An 18,472-nucleotide genomic window follows, 5' to 3' on the forward strand; every position below is an offset into this window, starting at 1 on the left:
AATCATCCACATATATGGAACGGTGTCCGTAAATACAGTCCGTAGTTCATCTGTATTTACTGATCTACAAAAAGAAAACCACAAATGATGCATTCTGGCATCGCCTAGCAACGGTTCCGTAATTACGGAAGGCTACGGGTGCACATCCGTAGCCGTCCGGAATTATAGAAGCGCCCATAGACTTCTATGGGAAATCCATGCCGTAATTACGGACATGTTCTATATTTTACAGATCATTTTTTTTACGGAACGGACATCCATCTGTAAAAATATGGAAAGGTGTCCGTAGCCCATAGAAATGAATGGGTCCGTAATTACGGTTGTGCGCAGGGGGCCTTATATAGTTTAGTGGCAGCACGTAATAGGCTACTAATGTTTTGGCCGCCTTTGAGACAAGATCGCACCATACTGTATTCTAGATTGTTACGTCCTGCCCACGAAGGTTATTCCAGTGAAACGAATGCCACTATGGTCATACATACAAGGTCTCTGGTTTTCTAGGGCTCACAGGCCTTTCAAACTAATTCAAAGTAAGCAGCTTGTCTATTGTTTTTATATTTAGTTTATTTTTACATACAAATGATCCTGTGTCAATTAATTGTATACACAACTATGAGGAATCATTTTATTTGGTGTTTTTGGAATGTTCTCCTTAAATTTGTTCCTAAAAGTACAATTCAAGTTCTGATTGTTAACCTACATTTGCTCGATACGTGGTTTAGTGCATTTTTTTTTTTTTAAATAAAAAATGATTTTATTTAAACAGAGGTTTAGCCAAAATTACGTTTTGAGAAGGCAGTTCTGTACATCGGAAAGACTTCAAAAATTTGGCCAAAACTTTTAAAAGTGTTAATGTGCAATTTACTGCAGAATGTGTATTGCAAAGAAAAACAAAATTATTGTGAACCTTCTGTTCTTAGTAGGATTTCTCATTGTGTAGCAACAGTTAACAGGCATAGCAAAGACACGGTAAACTGGCCCAATGGTTAAACCCTGCTCCAAGTAAGGATAAATGGGTTGCTTTATTTATCAGATTTTACACTATTAACCTTCATTAAAGCCTAGAGAGCAAAGACTCTGAAATCCAGCAGTAAACATTTTTCAGGACCGAGTGACCGGTCCAGCTGACTCAATACCGGATACATTTCCCTGACAAACCGCCATGATAATCGCACCTTAACACCCATATCACTGGATCCTGAAAGGCGTTCATTATTGCAGGCAGAAACCCTCAAACAGTTTTGCACTCCTGTCAGTCTTTGTTTATCTCTGCAGTAGTATTTTCAGAGGACAACTTGAACCATTAAAAAGGTGCTAAAATTCCAAAATATATTGAAAGAAAAATTAAATAACAAAAAGAAAATAACATGTGATCCCATTATTTAGTGTGCAGAACAGCAGCCTCTTAACACTCACTACAAGGAGTGTTAAAGCAAAAAAAACGGAAGGTAGGAATCACCAAAAATGGCGCCGGTACAGTCACGTTTATACGTCATATGAAACAATGATCCTTGTTTTGAACATCACATCTCTCATAATGCAAAAATCTTTGATTCAAAATAAACTGAGCACCAAACCACACCTGTCCTCTGTCTTACAAAGTGCTATCTTCTTAGCTTGGGTCTTGGAGACTCATTACACTCAATCCTGGACAGAATTCTTCCAAGGGTCTCTTGAGTATACAACGGTGCCAAACATAATTTTTTTTTTTTTTTTTAGCCTACAAAAACTTTGGAAGCTTTAGACTTTAAGTGATGGAAAATCCTGCACCTGGTTACGAGGAAACGGACTGAAGCGAGTTATTGGAGAAGAAGATCTGCTTCTTACGGCTGATCGCAATAAGAGCGGAAAGTGAAATAGACCGTCCAGGAACTGAAAGCAGATATTTGCGGCAGCAGTAATGAGCATCTCCCCTATACTCAAGATAGGACTTTGATCCCTCATTCACTGTCCAACAATTCACCCTTTTTCACAAATGGGAATTAAATTTAACCCAATCATGGAATTCAGTCTCTTGATTGGTAGAACAGGATATATCCAGACTCTGAGTTTTTGGAAATGTCTGATGTTAATCCGTAGAACTCTTCAATGGCTTGGGCGTCAATTTTCTGTGGTCATAACAGGGGAGAAAAAAAAAAAGATATTAAAAATAGTTTATATAAGAATATATACAATTAAAACTTCTATGAATAGTTTTTATTAATCCTTGCATTAACCCTAAAATGAGCATAAAAGTAAAAAATAAAAAAAAAAATCCGTTTTGCGTTATGGCCCTGTACCCATCACGTCTGATGTACGTTCAAGCGCGTATGCCAGGAACATTCCAGACGTACACACGAAACATGTCCATAGGGCTCCATGAAAAGCTCATGATGTAAACAGTAAACGGATACCATAATAGACATTAATCACAGTATCATTTAACCCCTTCCCACTGCAGCTAATTTTCAGATATTCACTTTTGTTTTTTCCTCCCCACCTTCCAAACGCCATAACTTTTATTTTTCCGCTGATATAACTGTAAGAGGGCTTGTTTTTTGCGGAGCAAGATTTAGATTTTTCATGCACCATTTGTTGTACCATATAATGTACTGGGAAACGGAAAAATTTCTTTGTGGGGTGGAATAGGGAAAAATATATGATTCCTCAATCTTTGGGGGTTCATTTTTAGGGCGTTCACCGTGTGTAAAAACGCCATGTTCGCTTTATTCTGCGGGTCAATACAATTACGGTGATACCAAATTCATCCAGTCTGTGTTTTACCACTTTTACAAAGAAAAAACGGATTGTTAAAAACAAAATTGGAGTTTTGTCACCATATTTTGAGAGCCATAACTTTTTTTCCATATCAATGGAGCGGCATGAAGGCTTTTTTTGGCGCGGCGAGCTGTAGATATACTGCAGTAGCCGTCTTTATCTGGACTTTTAACTAATTAAATACACAGTGGCAAGATCTTTTATCTTTACTTTTCAATTGCTTCTGTTGTGTGATATCAGTCCAGATAAAGATTACATCCGTATGGCGGATGATGAAAAGGGGTTAAAAAATATGAAAAAAATGTTTGGAGATTTTCCCTGTGTATACGTGAAACGAAGGCCATAAAAGTGATGTGAATGGGGACTAACTTCGATTTTTTTTTCTTTTCCATGACTTGATGTGGGTAGTCTAAATAGTATATACTAGTATATAGCTACCAAAGTGATCACCAAGAGATCAACCACACTGAAACTAACTGGCGATTCACAGTAAAATTGTGACATTACCACCACTTGTGAGCGCCTAAGGTACCAATATAAACTACAACTCGTCTCAACCATCATGAAGCTACATAGACGGAAAAATAAGTTATGGCTCTTGGAACGGTTTTAAAACGGTTATTCTGCAAAAGCAGCAAAATAAAAACGATACAAATTTGGTATCACCGTAATGGCAACAACCCGCAGAAAAGAAAAGTTAAAAGGGGATCTGTCACTAGTTTAGGAGATCGAGCATTACTAGCTAATCTAATAGGCGCTGTCACACTGATAATGCGAGTGAAAATGGTGTCCAAAAAAAGTCTATTTAAAAGATTAGCTTTTTTCTAAATATGTAAATGAGCCTTTATTAGACAAGAGGGTGTCTTGTGATTCTCCTGAGGTGGAGCGACCTCACAGCCTCTGACGCCGTCCTATCAGCATGAAGCTGCTTCACACAGTGTGGGAGACGGAGGCTGGAGGAAAGGGGGATCACTTCAAATAGCCATATCTCCGGCTGTGGGCCACCTAGAACAGTGGTTCTAGTGGCATATAGCACCAGAATCGCTGTCAAACAACTGGAGGGATTACCAGTTGAAATCACAGTCAGGAATGGAATACTATATATTTGTGTTACTTATATAGCGCCAACATATTCCACAGAGGTCCTTACATACGGTCCCCATTGGGGCCTCACAATTTGTGGGAGGAATCCCAGGCAAACACGGGGAGAACATACAAACTCCAAGCAGATGTTGTCCTTGGTTGCCCACACAGTGTTGCTGGGCTGGGAAAGGGGAGAAGCTTTATGCTGACTGGACAGCGTCATACAGAAAACATTACACCGCCCAGAGTGAAAAGAAAGAGTCCACCTTCTATTTGGCAAGTGTAGCCAAATTAGCAGAAAATGCACATAACTTTAAAATAATAAAGTTTTTGAAAATAAAATTACACTGTAGTTATCAGCATCATAGCGCCTAGGAGATTAGTTAGGAGATAGGGAATTAATAAACTAGTGACAGATCATCTTTATACCACATAGTGAACACTGTATATCGCTGGTTTGTCTTGATTTGTTTATAGTTAATATGTGTGGTAATAATAAGATAAAGCTTGCAATGTACAGTATGTACACTGTATGGGAGTGAAGTAGGATTACACTTTTCCCTGCATAACGGGTGGCACGGAGAGCCGATGTGAAGAGAAAAGCAGTGAAAGCGACGTAGCACTAAATCAGCTCTACAACGTCTTCATTCTCTGGATTGGTGGGGGACCTGCCAGTTGGACCCCCACTAATCAGAAAGTCACTTTATGAGATAGGAAAACCTCTGCTAAAAAAAAACAAAATGGGAAGCCAAAACATAAATCAACCAACCTCTACAATGTCATCATCAAACAGCAGCCAGAATCCATGACTCTTTACAATGGTGATGTAGTGTCCACGGTTTGGGCCACTGTACAATGGAAATTTTGAGAAGTTATTCACTAGGTTTTAGCACTGCACATTAAAGTGGTATTAGAGTTTCAGCAAATACAGGTCATTAATGAAAAGTTATTTCCAGTATATTTTCTGTATCAATTCCTCACACTTTTAAGATCTCTTCTTGCCGTCATTCAATAGGAACCTATATTATTTACAATGACGGTTCTTAATGAGTGGCAGCAATAACAAATTTTGAGGAAATAATAAAGTATATTGGAAAATCACAACTTTTCATTTTACAACAAACATACATTTCAAGAACACCCCATTTAGACATTAAAAAAAATTCCAACATTACAGGAGGCGTAATGCCATGCACGAACATTTAATCCTGACTGTCTGACCAACAGCATTTTGTGACGCTCTTAGGCTTCATGCACACGACCGTGCTCGTAATCCCGGGCCGCGATTGCGGGCACGGCATGCGGCGGGCCATAAAATACGAAAAATAGGACATGCTCCATAATTCCCGGCATAGTTCTACAGCGTGGACACCTATCCGTAGCGATACGGAAAGGTGTCCGCGGCCAATAGAACTGAATGAGCCCGTAATTGCGGAATGTATTATGGTCCCCATTTACAGAGATTTTTTTACGGCCATGTGCATGGGGCCTTAGTCGGTTTGCTCTGGAGTAAACATTACAGACACGTGTGATAAATATATTGTGCTCTGTGACTGATTTTCTTCCAGTAACTTACGCTGCAGCGGTCCTGAATTTTAAATGTATGTATGTTGACATAATGACTGTTTATGAATATTTATTAGAGGTTTCTCCCTTGTCCAGCCCTCTGGGGGTATGTTCTAGGGATGTCACGATACCAGAATTTGGACTTCGATACCGATACTTCGTTTAGTATTGCGATTTCGATACCAATTTCGATACTTTGCCAACAGTAATAAAAAAAAAAAAAAGTTCTTCCGTTTTCTGATGTGAGGCGCGAGGTGTGATGATGAATTTTGAATGTGCCTCACATTAATAGTAATTAATCCCATCATGTTTCTCAGTTATGATGGGGTTAATTACTATTAATGTGAGGCACATGGGGGTTAAATTCATCGCACCTCGCGCCTCACATTAATAAGTGAAAGAAAGCAGCATTTTATTACAGCGCACACATCATAAATGACGCAAAAAAATTGTTGTGCGCGCCATTACTGAATGTGTATATTTTATGTATTGAGACTTATTTTAATGTTTATTGTAAAAAAGGTGAATGTGTATTTTTTTTAAATTTAACATTACTTTGTTTTTACTTTATTTTTAAACTTTAATGTACTGACATATATCCGATATATGCCAGTACATTAGCCTGTGTACTCATAGTACACAGGCAGTTGTTGCCCTAACAACAAGAAATAAGGTAAGACAGCCCTGGGGTCCGTCAATAGACCCTGGGCTGTCTGGCCATATATGGTATGGCCCTCGATCGCGTCACAGGAATTCCCTGACACGCGATCCAGGGGCATCCCCCCTTCTCATTTTCCCTGAATGCTGCAGTCCACTTTGATCGCAGCTTTCAGGGGAATAGCGGTGGAGATGAGAGATTTCTCTGATCTCCGCCGTTATAGAGCGGGGCTGCGGTTGTGTAATACAGCCATGGCCCCGCTCCTGACATGAAGTGCGCGCGCTGTCAGCATGAGGAGATGCAACCGGCGCTGCACTAATGAGGCACTGAAGACAGAACATGGGGGTGTTTTGTAGTGCGCCTTCCATGTTCTGTCTTAAGTGCCGCCGCTCATTAGTGCAGCGCCGGCCGCATCGCATCATCTTGACCGCGCGCACACTTGTTATCAGGACTCAGGAGCACGGCAATGACTATTACACAGCCGCAGCCCCGCTCTCATACATTCATGTGTTACTATACTGAGCTGTGCGGCTGCGCAGCTAAGTATCGAAATACAGGAAATAGCGGTATCGAACCGTTTGGGGATGCAGAGTATCGAAACAGTATCGATGTTTCGATGCATCGTGCATCCCTAGTATGTTCACACGCAAAATCAGAGACCACTGAAAATTACGGAGCTCATTATCAGCCGTTTTTGAAGCTGAAAATGTTTGAGTCAATTTTTTCTAGATATTTTTGGAGCGGACTCTATTGACACTATGAAAAACCGCTCCAAAAATGGCTCAAGAAGTGACATGCTACTTTTTACGCGCCTTTTTTTAAACCTGCGGCGTAAAAACATGCCCCGTCTGAACAGAACGCTGTTTCCCATTGATTTCAATGGGCAGATGTTTGTAGCCGTTCAGCTACCACTTTTTCAGGCGTATTTCAAGGTGTTTACGCGCCCGAATTACACCTGAAAACTCTGTGTATGAACATACCCTTAAAAAAGTTTTATTGGCACACACTGAAACCATCAGAACAGCAGTGTGTTCATAGAAAAAGGTACATAGGAGCCATTTTATAGATAGGAATACAAGACTTAGCAGCTAACATAGCCAAGCCTTTAGACTCAGACACAAGATTACCCTTAAGTCTCATTCATTTTAAAGTTACTTAAAAAATAGCACGAAAAGACACTATAAAAAAAGAAGATAATTTACTTCAATGTCCAACAGGGAATAGATCATAAACTAATACGGATTACACTGAAAAACGGGTGACAGATACACTTACAAGTGTAAACGTGTTTTTCTTTTGTTTTTTTTATTTATGTTCTTAAAAAAACAAACACAAAAATGGCCCCCAAAAGGTGTCCATAGACTAAAACTCTTTACAGTCTTCGTATGTTTAGATTTAGCACAATAAATTCTGGGAATACTGCATTACTGAGTTGTTCATAGAGGAACCAGATTACTGGCTTCCTATCAAAAAAAGAAGCATCCAAAAATAGGGGGGTACAGTCAGGAGCCTGCAGGCGAAATCAATGGAGGGTTTCAGAGAGCATAATGCAAATTGCCCTCTTGGCTGCTTGTTAGTTCTAGAAGACACTGTTGACTCCAAGACGCCCTCGTATCCTGGAGGAATTGCAGCAGAACTTTATTTCTTTACTATATTCTTCCTTTTTGCTCACTATTCTCCCTTTTTCTGGATTCCTCTTCTTCCTCCAAAAGTGTCTATCTTTGAGAGACATTTCTTTATCACTTTCTATTTCGAGGAACATTGCTTTGCTTTTCTGAAATGGGATATTAACCCCAATGTTATTTCTGTAAACTGTACAGGCATTTTTTTTTTATATACAAAAAAAACCCACCCCAAAAAAACCCCTACAATTTCATAGCAGTCAACAGTTTCTAGCGAGTCCAAAACAGAGGGGAGGAGGGGGGGGGGGGAGCACGTATTACATGACGCCAACATCATGTCAATAGCATAGATTACATGCCTATATGCATATTACACATATCTATGACATTATATTAACTCCCATACCACCTGGAGGAGGAAAAAACAAAACACAAACCAATCACTACTACTTAACCCCTTAATGACCGGCCTAATTTAGACCTTAATGACCAAGCCATTTTTTACGTTTTTTCCATCGTCTCATTCAAAGAGCTATAGCCTTTTCATTTTTGCGTCGACATAGCTGTATAAAGTCTTGTTTTTTGCGGGACAAGTTGTAGTTTTTAATAACACCGTTTTGGGGTACATAGAATGTATTGATTAACTGTTATTAACTTTTTTTTGGTGGGGAATAGGAAAAAAACAGCAATTTCGTCACACTTTTCTGCGTCCTAAATTTACGCCGTTTACCGTGTGGTATAAATAACACAATAACTTTATTCAACGGGTTGTAGCGATTGCAACGATACCAAATTTGTATAGTTTTTGTATGTTTTACTACTTTTACACAGTGAAAACACTTTTTTCAAAATTTGTTTGTGTCTCCATATTTGAAGAGCCGTAACATTTTTATTTTTTCGCCGATGCAGTTGTATGAGGGCTTTTTTTTGCGGGACGACTTGTAGTTTTTATCGGTACCATTTTGGAGTAAATGCGACTTTTTATCACATTTTTTTTTTTAAGGCTGGATTCATAGAAAACAGCAATTTTTGATTGTTTTTTTATTTTATTTTTTACGACGTTCACCGTGCGGGTTAAATGATGTAATAAGTTTATAGTTGGGGTCGTTACGGACGCGGCGATACTAAATATGTGTAACTTTTTAACTTTATTTTGTTTGTTAATAATAAAGCAGTTTGTAAGGGGGAGAAAAGTGCGTTTTTTTAAAAAAAAATCCACTTATTAAACTTTTTTTTACTAGTCCCACTAGGGGACTTCACTATGCGATTATCCGATCGCATTTATAATACACTGCAATACTTCTGTATTGCAGTGTATTACTGCCTGTCCGTTTAAAACTGCAGCTCCCTGCTCTGTTTACATATTCCGATGCGGCGGAATAAGGCCGGTTAGTGACCGACGTAGAAACACTACGGGGCGGTCACTAACGGGTTAATTCATGTTCACAAACCAAAATAAACTCTCCATAGGTCCACGGATCACCTGCAATTCTTGTTTTATTACTTTCCATTCTATAACACACCGCTGCCCATGTCATTAATTTCTTCCATGCATCCACTGATGGGGTCTTAGAGGAGTTCCAATTTGAGGCAATTACTCAACGAGCCAGAAAAAAAATTCTAATTCTAATTCGCCCTCCAGTCCCAAATCTGTACCCAACATACGGTTTTCAAGATTTAACGCAAACGGCATCCCAAAAACTGCTCCAAAAAGCTAACCCACTTCGGTTTCAAAGTACTAATGCAAAATACTGATTAAAACACTGCCGTGTGAACGTGGCCTTATTCTAATTGCTGGGGGGTTTCTGCACTCAGAGTGTGACGTGTATTCGAATGGAGACATTTTATTTGAAACGCATTTTTTATTTTAATAATTTGTGAGTATATGGAATAAAAAAAACATTGCTTATTCGAATTGTTGAAACCGGTCTACACAATCTTCTGCTTTTTCATCTAAACACATAGGGATGTGACACGCAATGTGATGGAGGACGACATACAGCTGTGGCGAAAACCTCTGTTAAACAGACTTGGTGGAAAAAAAGGGTAACATTTCCCGTGCCTCCTAAAATTCACTCCCCCCCCCCCCCCGCGCGTTCATGGGTGGTGAGCGCCGGAATAAACTGCTCTGATGCACAGTGTGGAGCCTCAGTCATCGGTCGATATTGTATTTTTCTATACGCACTATAATGCTGAACAAATCTTTTAACCTATTTGGGATGTTTTTATTTCTAAGTTAGAAATTCATTAAGCAGAAATATAGTTTGCTTGTGGACCTGACAATGAGCCAATAATATGAGAACTAGCTCAACGGTTTCTATAATTATTGCTCTATGGACAAGAATTAGAGGAGATAAAGCAATGATTTTGTGGATCATCTAATACTACTTTTTCATCTTGGGTAAAACTTACAGACTTAATAAAGGCCATTGAGCTTTGGTTATACAATACCATTCACCATAGAAGTTACCGAAATAACCTGACATCTACTCACCTGCCACAGTGAACAACCACCGCTACGAGGTCATACATTCGGTCAGGGTTAGTGGCATCCCCGGAAGTGTTGAAGAGCCGCAGTTCAAGTGGAAATACCACGCGGTAGGAAAGTTTGGTATATCGGTGCAGCTGGTCCATGTATTTAAACCTTTTCAAGTGCAGGGCTAGTATCATAGGCAACTTCTTCACTCGCATCCTGCCAACAGATTAGAACACACTCAGCAAGCACTTCATGGGATTACTCAATAATAGTGTTTTTCAAGAGGGAAGGTCAATAAATAGAAATTAAGACAAACCAAACTTAAATCTCAAGTACCAAATACAGTAATATACTGTGCTGTGAAAGCCACAAAGGGTGTACTCATTGATGGCTGCATGATTTTGCAGGTTGCCTGTGCGGCTGTCTCGATGCCGCTCCGTGGCTGGATCACCGTAAATTGGGTACAGAAGAAAATACATAATTCGCATTAAAACAAAAAAACTATTCTGCCGCAAAAATCGTAACTCAGAAAAAAACTCAATTCATACTTACCCAGAACTCCCTGCTTCTTCCTCCAGTCCAGCCTCCTGGGGTGACGTTTCATCCCATGTGACCGCTATAGCGGTCACGTGGGCTGCATAGTCATCCAGAGAGGCAGGACCGGATGGCAAGAGGGACACATCACCAATCACCATGACACCAGCTGGGTTGTGCATTACAGTTTATTTTTTTTATACCCCTGCTTTTCGCAGCGGAAATGCCGGTCAAAATGCCGAACCACAATGTGATGCGGTTTTTCGGACGGAATGTGCTGCGGGTTCCAGTTCGGATACAGTGTGTAGTTTTTACGCAGCGTATCTGCGAAAACAAAACAAAGAAATTGTGCTCAAGTACAAACCGGAGCAGCCTTAGAACGAATTGGTTGTGTGCGCTCGGTCATGTTCCAGGGTATGGAATACGTCAGGGCACCGACTAGAGGAGGTGACTGGGACAAACTTATTCTACAGAAGGAGGCACGGTGGATTTTTAGGATGCAAACTGTAAAGCCATATGGCCTCAATGAATCAATCTCCTATGTTCCATTCCTCTAGTCTTTCTATTCCTCGTCCCCTTTTTGTCATTCCCCCCCTCTTTGTCATGCTCTGTTTTATGATACGTCTGTCACTTTGCCCCACATCGCATCATTGTGATGCGGCTGTCCGATTGGGATTGATATGGGCTTCCTTTGTCCAGTTATGTATATCTGACGGGGGGGGGGGGCACTTTATGTTACTACCTTTCAGACTATGTCTGGTGCCCGACCGTGCTGTGGCTTGGGGAGATACCGTCTAGGTCATGTAGGTGCCCATTATATTGCCCACTCTGGTATGTCCCGTTTAATTTGGATTCGGCGTGTCTGGGTTTCCGGCTATACCGTGCGTCGGCACGATTGTTGCTGTTGTCTCGTTTATGTGCTTATTTATTGGCTTTGTTGGTGGGGTCTATGTGGCTGCTGCTTTCTGAGTCCCTCCTTCGCTGCGGCACAGCGTTCGGTTCGGTACTGTGTCGGGTTGACGTGCTTAGCCACCTTTGGCTCCCCCCTCGTTACTAGCAATGCTGTATGCATTGTTCCCATTGGTCAGATGGTCACTAGGGGGCCGGCCGGTTGGATGGGCGTCTGTTTTGACGTCTCACGATCTGATTGGTGGTGCTCAACCATGCTTGTGGCTGGGGAGGTGGGGCTGTATCTGTATAAGATTTCAGCATTTCGCCGGCGCGCATTGGGACTGACATCAGATGTCTCATGCGCGCCGAAATTCAAATGAACTGCATCGTACATGCTGACCGGCCGTTCACTAATAAAGACAAATAGACTAAATATATCCCTGAGGACGCTCCCCTATGTGGTGCAGAAACGCGTTGGGAAGTGTGTCTATTATATTGGTGGCGGGAAAATCCTTTTAAATATTTTTCAGCACACGAGGCAGTATTAAATGTGCGGGATGTTTGTTACAGGTCGGGCACTTATATTCAGGTGCTAATTGCATGTTTGCACTCCGCGTGCTATTTGGATTCGCCTGCCAACGCCTGTATCGGAGTTCTTTGGCAAAATATTGACCAACACAATTTTTAATGATAAATTTTGCTAAATAAAATTTGTTTTAAACGTTTACACAGGCAGAGCTATTATAATTTAAGAAAAGCAAAACGTATACCTACTACATCTAATTTTTGAATATGACTGTAGATGGAATGTCAAAGTCTGGGCGGTGTCTGCCACTATTAACGAATCGTCTAGGTAGGGAATGATAATGTCCTTCATTCGTATATATGAGGTCATTTCTGCTATAAGTTTGGTAAAGACTTTTGGAGCCTGAGAGATGCAAAAAGGGAAGGCCCTGTATTGGAGGTGGATTAGGGAGTCGTTCAGAACTGCTGCCACCCCCAGATACTTTTGGTGAGTGATGCAGCATCCTCCAGATCTATTGATGCCATCATACAATTCCTGAAGATTTACTGTAGAGAAGATACTCTCCATCCAAAATCTCTTGTAAACTAGGAAGGAGTTCAGTTTTTTTAGGTTTATTATAACCCTGAATCTGCCTTCCGGTTTCTTTACTAGAAAAAGGGGGGAATAGTAGCCCTTCCCTATCTCTGGTTTCAGTACTGGTACTAGAACCCCCTTGCTGATAAGATAAATATCCTCTGACTCTAGAGCCAGCTGTTTCTCAGAATCTTTCTGCCTCATTGTTGAGAAGAATCTGTCTGGAGAAGGGGGAGGGGGGTCATGAATTCTGGTTTGTATCCCGCCTTTGCAATATCTGGAACCCACTGGTTTGATGAGATTTTTTCCCATTCTTGGAAGAACAGGGATAAGCGACCACCAACCCCACTGCTTCTGGCATCATTGTTGGTGATCCTTTATTCTTGGGATCGTTCTGAGGCCTAAACAAGAAGCCCCTGTTCTTAGGGAATTTAGAGGATCCAAATTCATGTCTCTTAGGATTGTTTTTTTTATTAAACTTCCTTGGGGAAAGGAGTCTGGTTTGTTCTTGGTAGGAAACCCTTCCAGGAGACCATCCAGTGAAGGACCAAACAAAAAATCTCCTGAACAAGGGATAGAACAACGTTTTCCTTTTGAGCCTGCATCTCCCTTTCATGTCTTCAGCCATATAGCTCTTCTTGCGCAGTTGGATAGTTCTGCAGATTTAGCTGACAGACTTTCATTAAGCCGAGAAAGAATATTATTAAAGGTCATATAAACAATATAAAAACACTGCATATGGGAACCCACATTAGATATATGAACCGAAAAAAACTTCCCTTAGTTGCCATTATAAGACCATATCCATCAATATGTAGACAAAATACAAAATCTTTATTAAGACACAAAAAACAGTTGTACATACGTTTTTATGGGCGTTTTTAAAAAATATGTACATAAAGTACAACAGAGGGACAGTGTATATAATACGGCAGGGCATAAATGGTGGCAGCTCAGGTCAATGTTTACAAATATCAAAGAATACTATATATTCAAACACTGTGTAAATAGTAATTATTCCAATAATAATAATTATTCCAATAGTCAAACCAGTTACACCATTGCAAGATCAGTACAGGTAGTTTTACAAGGAATACCTAGAACCATATGTCACAGGACCTCACCCACCATAAGCCATATTTGACTGCCCATACACTGTCCACTGTCTAGCTGACAGACTAACCGAGTCCACTGAGGCATCAGCTAAAATGTCTGCGGCTTTAGACAAAACCAGGAGGGTAGCCAGTATCTAATCACTAGGGGTTTTGTCTAGTAGATGAAGCTCCAGTTAAAGAGGCTCTGTCACCAGATTTTCAAACCCCTATCTCGTATTGCAGCAGATCGGCGCTGAAATGTAGATTACAGTAACTTTTTTTTTTCAAAAACGAGCATTTTTGGCCAAGTTATGAGCATTTTTATATTTATGCAAATGAGCCTTTCTTAAGTACAACTGGGCTGTTTAAAGTTATGTACAAGTGGGCGTGTATTGTGTGTACACGTGGGCGTTTACTTGTTTTACTAGCTGGGCGTTGTGAATAGAAGTGTATGAGGCGCCAGAGGCTACAGTTGATTCTGCAGCAGCATCGGCGTTTGCAGGTAAGTCGATGTAGCCTCTGTCGCCTGGTGCTGATGTGTCCTCGCTCGTCCGACACGATGCAGGACCTGGGGCAGGAAGTGACGTCACAGCGTGATCTCTCGAGAACACGCGGTGTGTCTGTGCACTGCCAGAAGCTGGGTGTTAACGAAGAGAAGTGGATGATGCTGATTCGTCAGCATCATACACTTCTATTCACAACGCCCAGCTAGTAAAACACGCAAAAACGCCCAGATGTACATACACAATACACACCCACTTGTACATAACTTTAAACACGCCCAGTTGTACTTAAAGGCTCATTTGCATAAATCTAAAAATGCTCATAACTTGGCCAAAAATGCTCGTTTCTGAAAAAAAAAAAACGTTACTGTTATCTACATTGCGGCGCCGATCTGCTGCAACAGGGATAGGGGTTTGAAAATCTGGTGACAGAGCCTCTTTAAGCTATCCAGATTTTAAGTGACCTGGCTACACATGTGGCCGCAATACCAGGTTTAAAGGCCCCTGCAGAAGCTTCCCATGTCCTCTTTAAGTAATAGTCCGTCTTTCTATCCATAGGATCGGGGAGGGCACCCAGATCTTCAAAAAGGTAATGCACTTTTCCTGGATATTTTAGCTACTGGGGCATACAGTCTGGGAAAAATGTCCCAGTCCTTAATTCATCCTCAAATGGATATTTTCTTTTCAAAATTTTGTCAGGGTTCTTCCATTCCCTTCTGAGGCTGGCCACATTGTTGTGAAGAGGAAAAGTCCTGTTTCCAAGGACCCAGGCCCTCAAACAATGTACTGGATGGACCAGGGTTCCTTGGGGTCAATATTATTCATAGCTGCCCGGACTGCTTTAAGAAGTTGGTCCACATCCTCAGCTGGAAATAGTTGTTTTTTTCCCCCCTCCATCTCGGTCAGAGAAATACTCAGAGGAGCATAGCTCCCCCTCTTCTTCAAATATCTCCTCCTCACTAGAATTAGAAACCCCTATGCCCGGTCTTGTCAGACGAGGTGCTAGGAAGATCATGCTTCTTTCTTAGGGATCTAAGGAAATTCTTAACCTCTGTTGGCACCATACCTTTTATGCTTGCGGCAGGGCTGGTGGATTCCTCTGACAAGATCTTATCTAAATATAACTGGCATAAACGTTTCTGATAAGAGGCTGCTAGCTTCCTACAACTCATAGCCCTGTTGCGAGCCTTGTCCAACTTTTTCCTGTGACCCTCTCTGACCTAGGAAACATGTAATATACAAGGAAGGACCAATTTAACAAACAAAAAAAAAAAAGTTTTTCCTACCATGCTTCTTGGAAGATCCCATGCCGTTTAAAGTACCAGACTGGAGGATCTTGCTGGGTCTGATCGCTCAGGTCGTTCAGCGTTTCCTGCTGCTTCTCCTGGAGCTTCCATACTGGTTGCATGGTTGAAAAAGGAGCCATCTTGGTTCAGGCCTAAGATAGGCCTAGTATTGGCTGTGGAGGCTCCCAGGCTATGACGCGCTGTAGCCCCTCCTCCCCAACTGGGCCACCGGAACACTTTCCTAGGACGTCCACAGGTCATTCCTGCCGGAAGGGACGCGCGCCATGACTGGAAGTGGTCACTGTAATGAGCCAAAAGCGGCCGAATGCTGAGCCACGAGTCCTGGCTCGCTCTGTAAACTGGAGCCAGGCCTGACCCCAGGAGAAGCTTCGCCCCCCAGAGGAGACCCCACCCGCGTCGGGAGCTTTCTCCGTAGAGGGAAGCGGTGACCGGGAAGAGGAGGGGGGGGGGGGGGGAATACCAGCCCCAGGCTTTAGGTTGCGCCCTCAGAGACTTACACCTTCAGAATACCTCCAGGAACACAGATGAGTACCTGCTGGAGGGTCTTCAATCCTGGAGAGCGTCTTGATCCACAGGACAATCCCATCCGGAGGACAGGACACCTGACTGTGTGTCTGGAGAGGTGTGTCCTTTTTTAGATCATCAGGCTTCCGGTCCATCGAATGGGATGTCTCTCCAGGGGTGCCTGTCATAGGTGAAAGGGTAAAAATTGCTCTTGGAGGAAGTTTAGATACCATTCTTTAGTCATGGAAGTGTTCTTAGGCAAAATTGTGAGCAACCCCACACATGAATGGTCTTAGGATGCTTTACTGTTGGTACGACATAGGACTCATGGTAGTGCTTACCTTTTCTTCTCTGGATAACCATTCTTCCAGAAGTCCCATACAGTCTAAAGGGAGTTATATCAGATAAAATAAATTTACCCGTGTCATCTGCAGTCCAATCCATGTACTTCCCGAAGAATGTCAGTCTGTCTTTAAAGCCTAGAAAAGCCTTTGGATGACTGCGCGTGAAAACGCACCGACACGTGCCTGCTGCCATTCCGGAGCATGCTCTGTACTAGTATTGAACTGATCCCGTAGCGGAATCCTCTTTAGGAGACCGTCTTGGCACTTGCTGGACTTTCTAGGGCACCCTGAAGCTTTCTTCCCAGCAATTGAACCTCTTTCTTTGGAGTTCTTGATGAACCGATAAATGGTTGATTTAGGGGCAATCTTACAAGCAGCAATATCCTTGCCTGTAAAGCACTTTTGATGCAAAGCAGTGATGACTGCATGTTTTTCCTTGGAGGTAACCATGGTTAACAGAAGACACTGATATCAAGCACCATCACCATTTAATGCAACAAGTCTGCTCTTATAATTACAGTAATATCAGCTGCCTTGTCCTCATTAACACTCTTCTGAGCTAGCGAGAAGATCACTGAAATTATGTTAGCAGGTCATGTTGTGGCAGGGCTGAAATGAAGGAAATTGGGTTTTTGTGCTTAATTTCCATGACAAGGAATAACTTTGCAATGAATTGCAATTCATCTGATCACTCTTCCTAACAAGCTAGAGTTAATGCAAATTGCCACTATAAAAACTGAAGCAGCTAACATTGTGAAAACCAAAATTTGTGTCAGTCTCAAAACTTTTGGCAGGGACTGTACAATCCTGGTGCCCAAGCTGTTGCTAACAACCTTGGGCATCATGGCACTGATCGGAGACAAAGCTAGTCTCCCCTGCATCGAAGGGGGTAAACAATTGGTCAATAGTAACCGCAAAATTGAAGGTGTTTGACAGAGCATCACGTGGGTCCGATGCTTACTTTGGAGGTCAGGGTCCTAGCATCCATAAGTATCTGCCTATTAGCCATGTTAAATAAGTTTTCCTAAAAGCCCTCCGAATGAAAAATAAAATCATCATTATTGCTTTTTTTTTTTAAATAGTTCACCATACACAAAATACATGTTTGGCATCACCGCAATCATAATGACACGTAGAATAAATTGTACTCTTTATTTTTACTATTCGCTAAACTGAGTACAAAAACGAAATAATAAATGAAAAAAACAATGGCGAAATGGCTGCTTATTTTTTTATTTTTACTACGGAAAGAGCTGCCCCTTCTCGTTATCCTGCACTGATAGAGAAAGGGGGCTGCCGATTACTGCAGTGCAATTTTGCAGCGATAACGTGTCCGTAAATATGGGTGGAATACGGGTGACACCGGACTCGTTTTTACCGGCACGGGTCCGTAAATACTGGTGCAATACGGGTCGAAAACGTGTGACCAAGGACCCGTATTTACGGGAGGAAAAAAATACGTTCGTGTGCATGATTGTAATTCATTTGCTTCCAGTGATACATGTTGAGAACTGGGTTTGTCTGGTTAGAAAAACCCTTTTTGGGGATTCGGAGTTAATAGGAGGTCCTCACTCACCTCTTCTGTCCTTCCTGTTTGCTTCGACACTGCTCACAATAATATTTGTATTCGCTGCATAGTGTTTCTGTATTGCTGAACCCCCTGAAGGAACACAAAGGCGGCAATATGAAGTCTACTACTAACACTATAGTAAACACATTTGCACAGACAATGGAAAATACAGTAATACAAATTAAAAAAAATAAAATAAAGCTCTGTATAGCTTTCATTATAAGAATGCCGTTATATACTTGACATTTGCTGTTAAATTGAGTGGCTATTGAAAAGTAGGGATCTCATGTTTTTGGAGATTTTGTTCCTCGTGCCGGTTAGAGGAATTTACCGCAAGTTAGAATAATAAAATAAAAATCATATATAAAACACTAAGAGAAAAACTGGCCTTGTTGTTTATAGCTACCAATCAGCACTCAGCTTTCATTTCTTAAACTGCATGGATCACTGAATGTTGAGCTCTG

General features: G+C 41.4%; 1 protein-coding gene across 3 annotated transcripts in view; it reads right to left on the reverse strand.

Moving 5' to 3' along the window:
• Positions 1-882: 882 nt before the first annotated feature.
• LOC142659520 (ubiquitin carboxyl-terminal hydrolase 12-like) overlaps positions 883-18,472 on the reverse strand; it is a 90,348-nt gene continuing 72,758 nt past the window's right edge. For 2 of the 3 annotated variants that reach the window (XM_075835728.1, XM_075835729.1), the window contains 4 exons: positions 18,015-18,098; positions 10,181-10,378; positions 4,610-4,688; positions 883-2,108 (listed from right to left, as the gene is read on the reverse strand). In XM_075835728.1, the coding sequence (XP_075691843.1) occupies positions 2,007-2,108; positions 4,610-4,688; positions 10,181-10,378; positions 18,015-18,098 (463 nt within the window). In that variant the 3' untranslated portion in view covers positions 883-2,006. Of the gene's footprint in view, positions 2,109-4,609; positions 4,689-7,303; positions 7,839-10,180; positions 10,379-18,014; positions 18,099-18,472 lie in introns of those variants that run through there. The other variant, XM_075835731.1, reaches the window with a different exon arrangement.

This window comes from Rhinoderma darwinii, chromosome 8 (assembly GCF_050947455.1).
Source record: "Rhinoderma darwinii isolate aRhiDar2 chromosome 8, aRhiDar2.hap1, whole genome shotgun sequence".
NCBI lineage: Eukaryota > Metazoa > Chordata > Amphibia > Anura > Rhinodermatidae > Rhinoderma > Rhinoderma darwinii.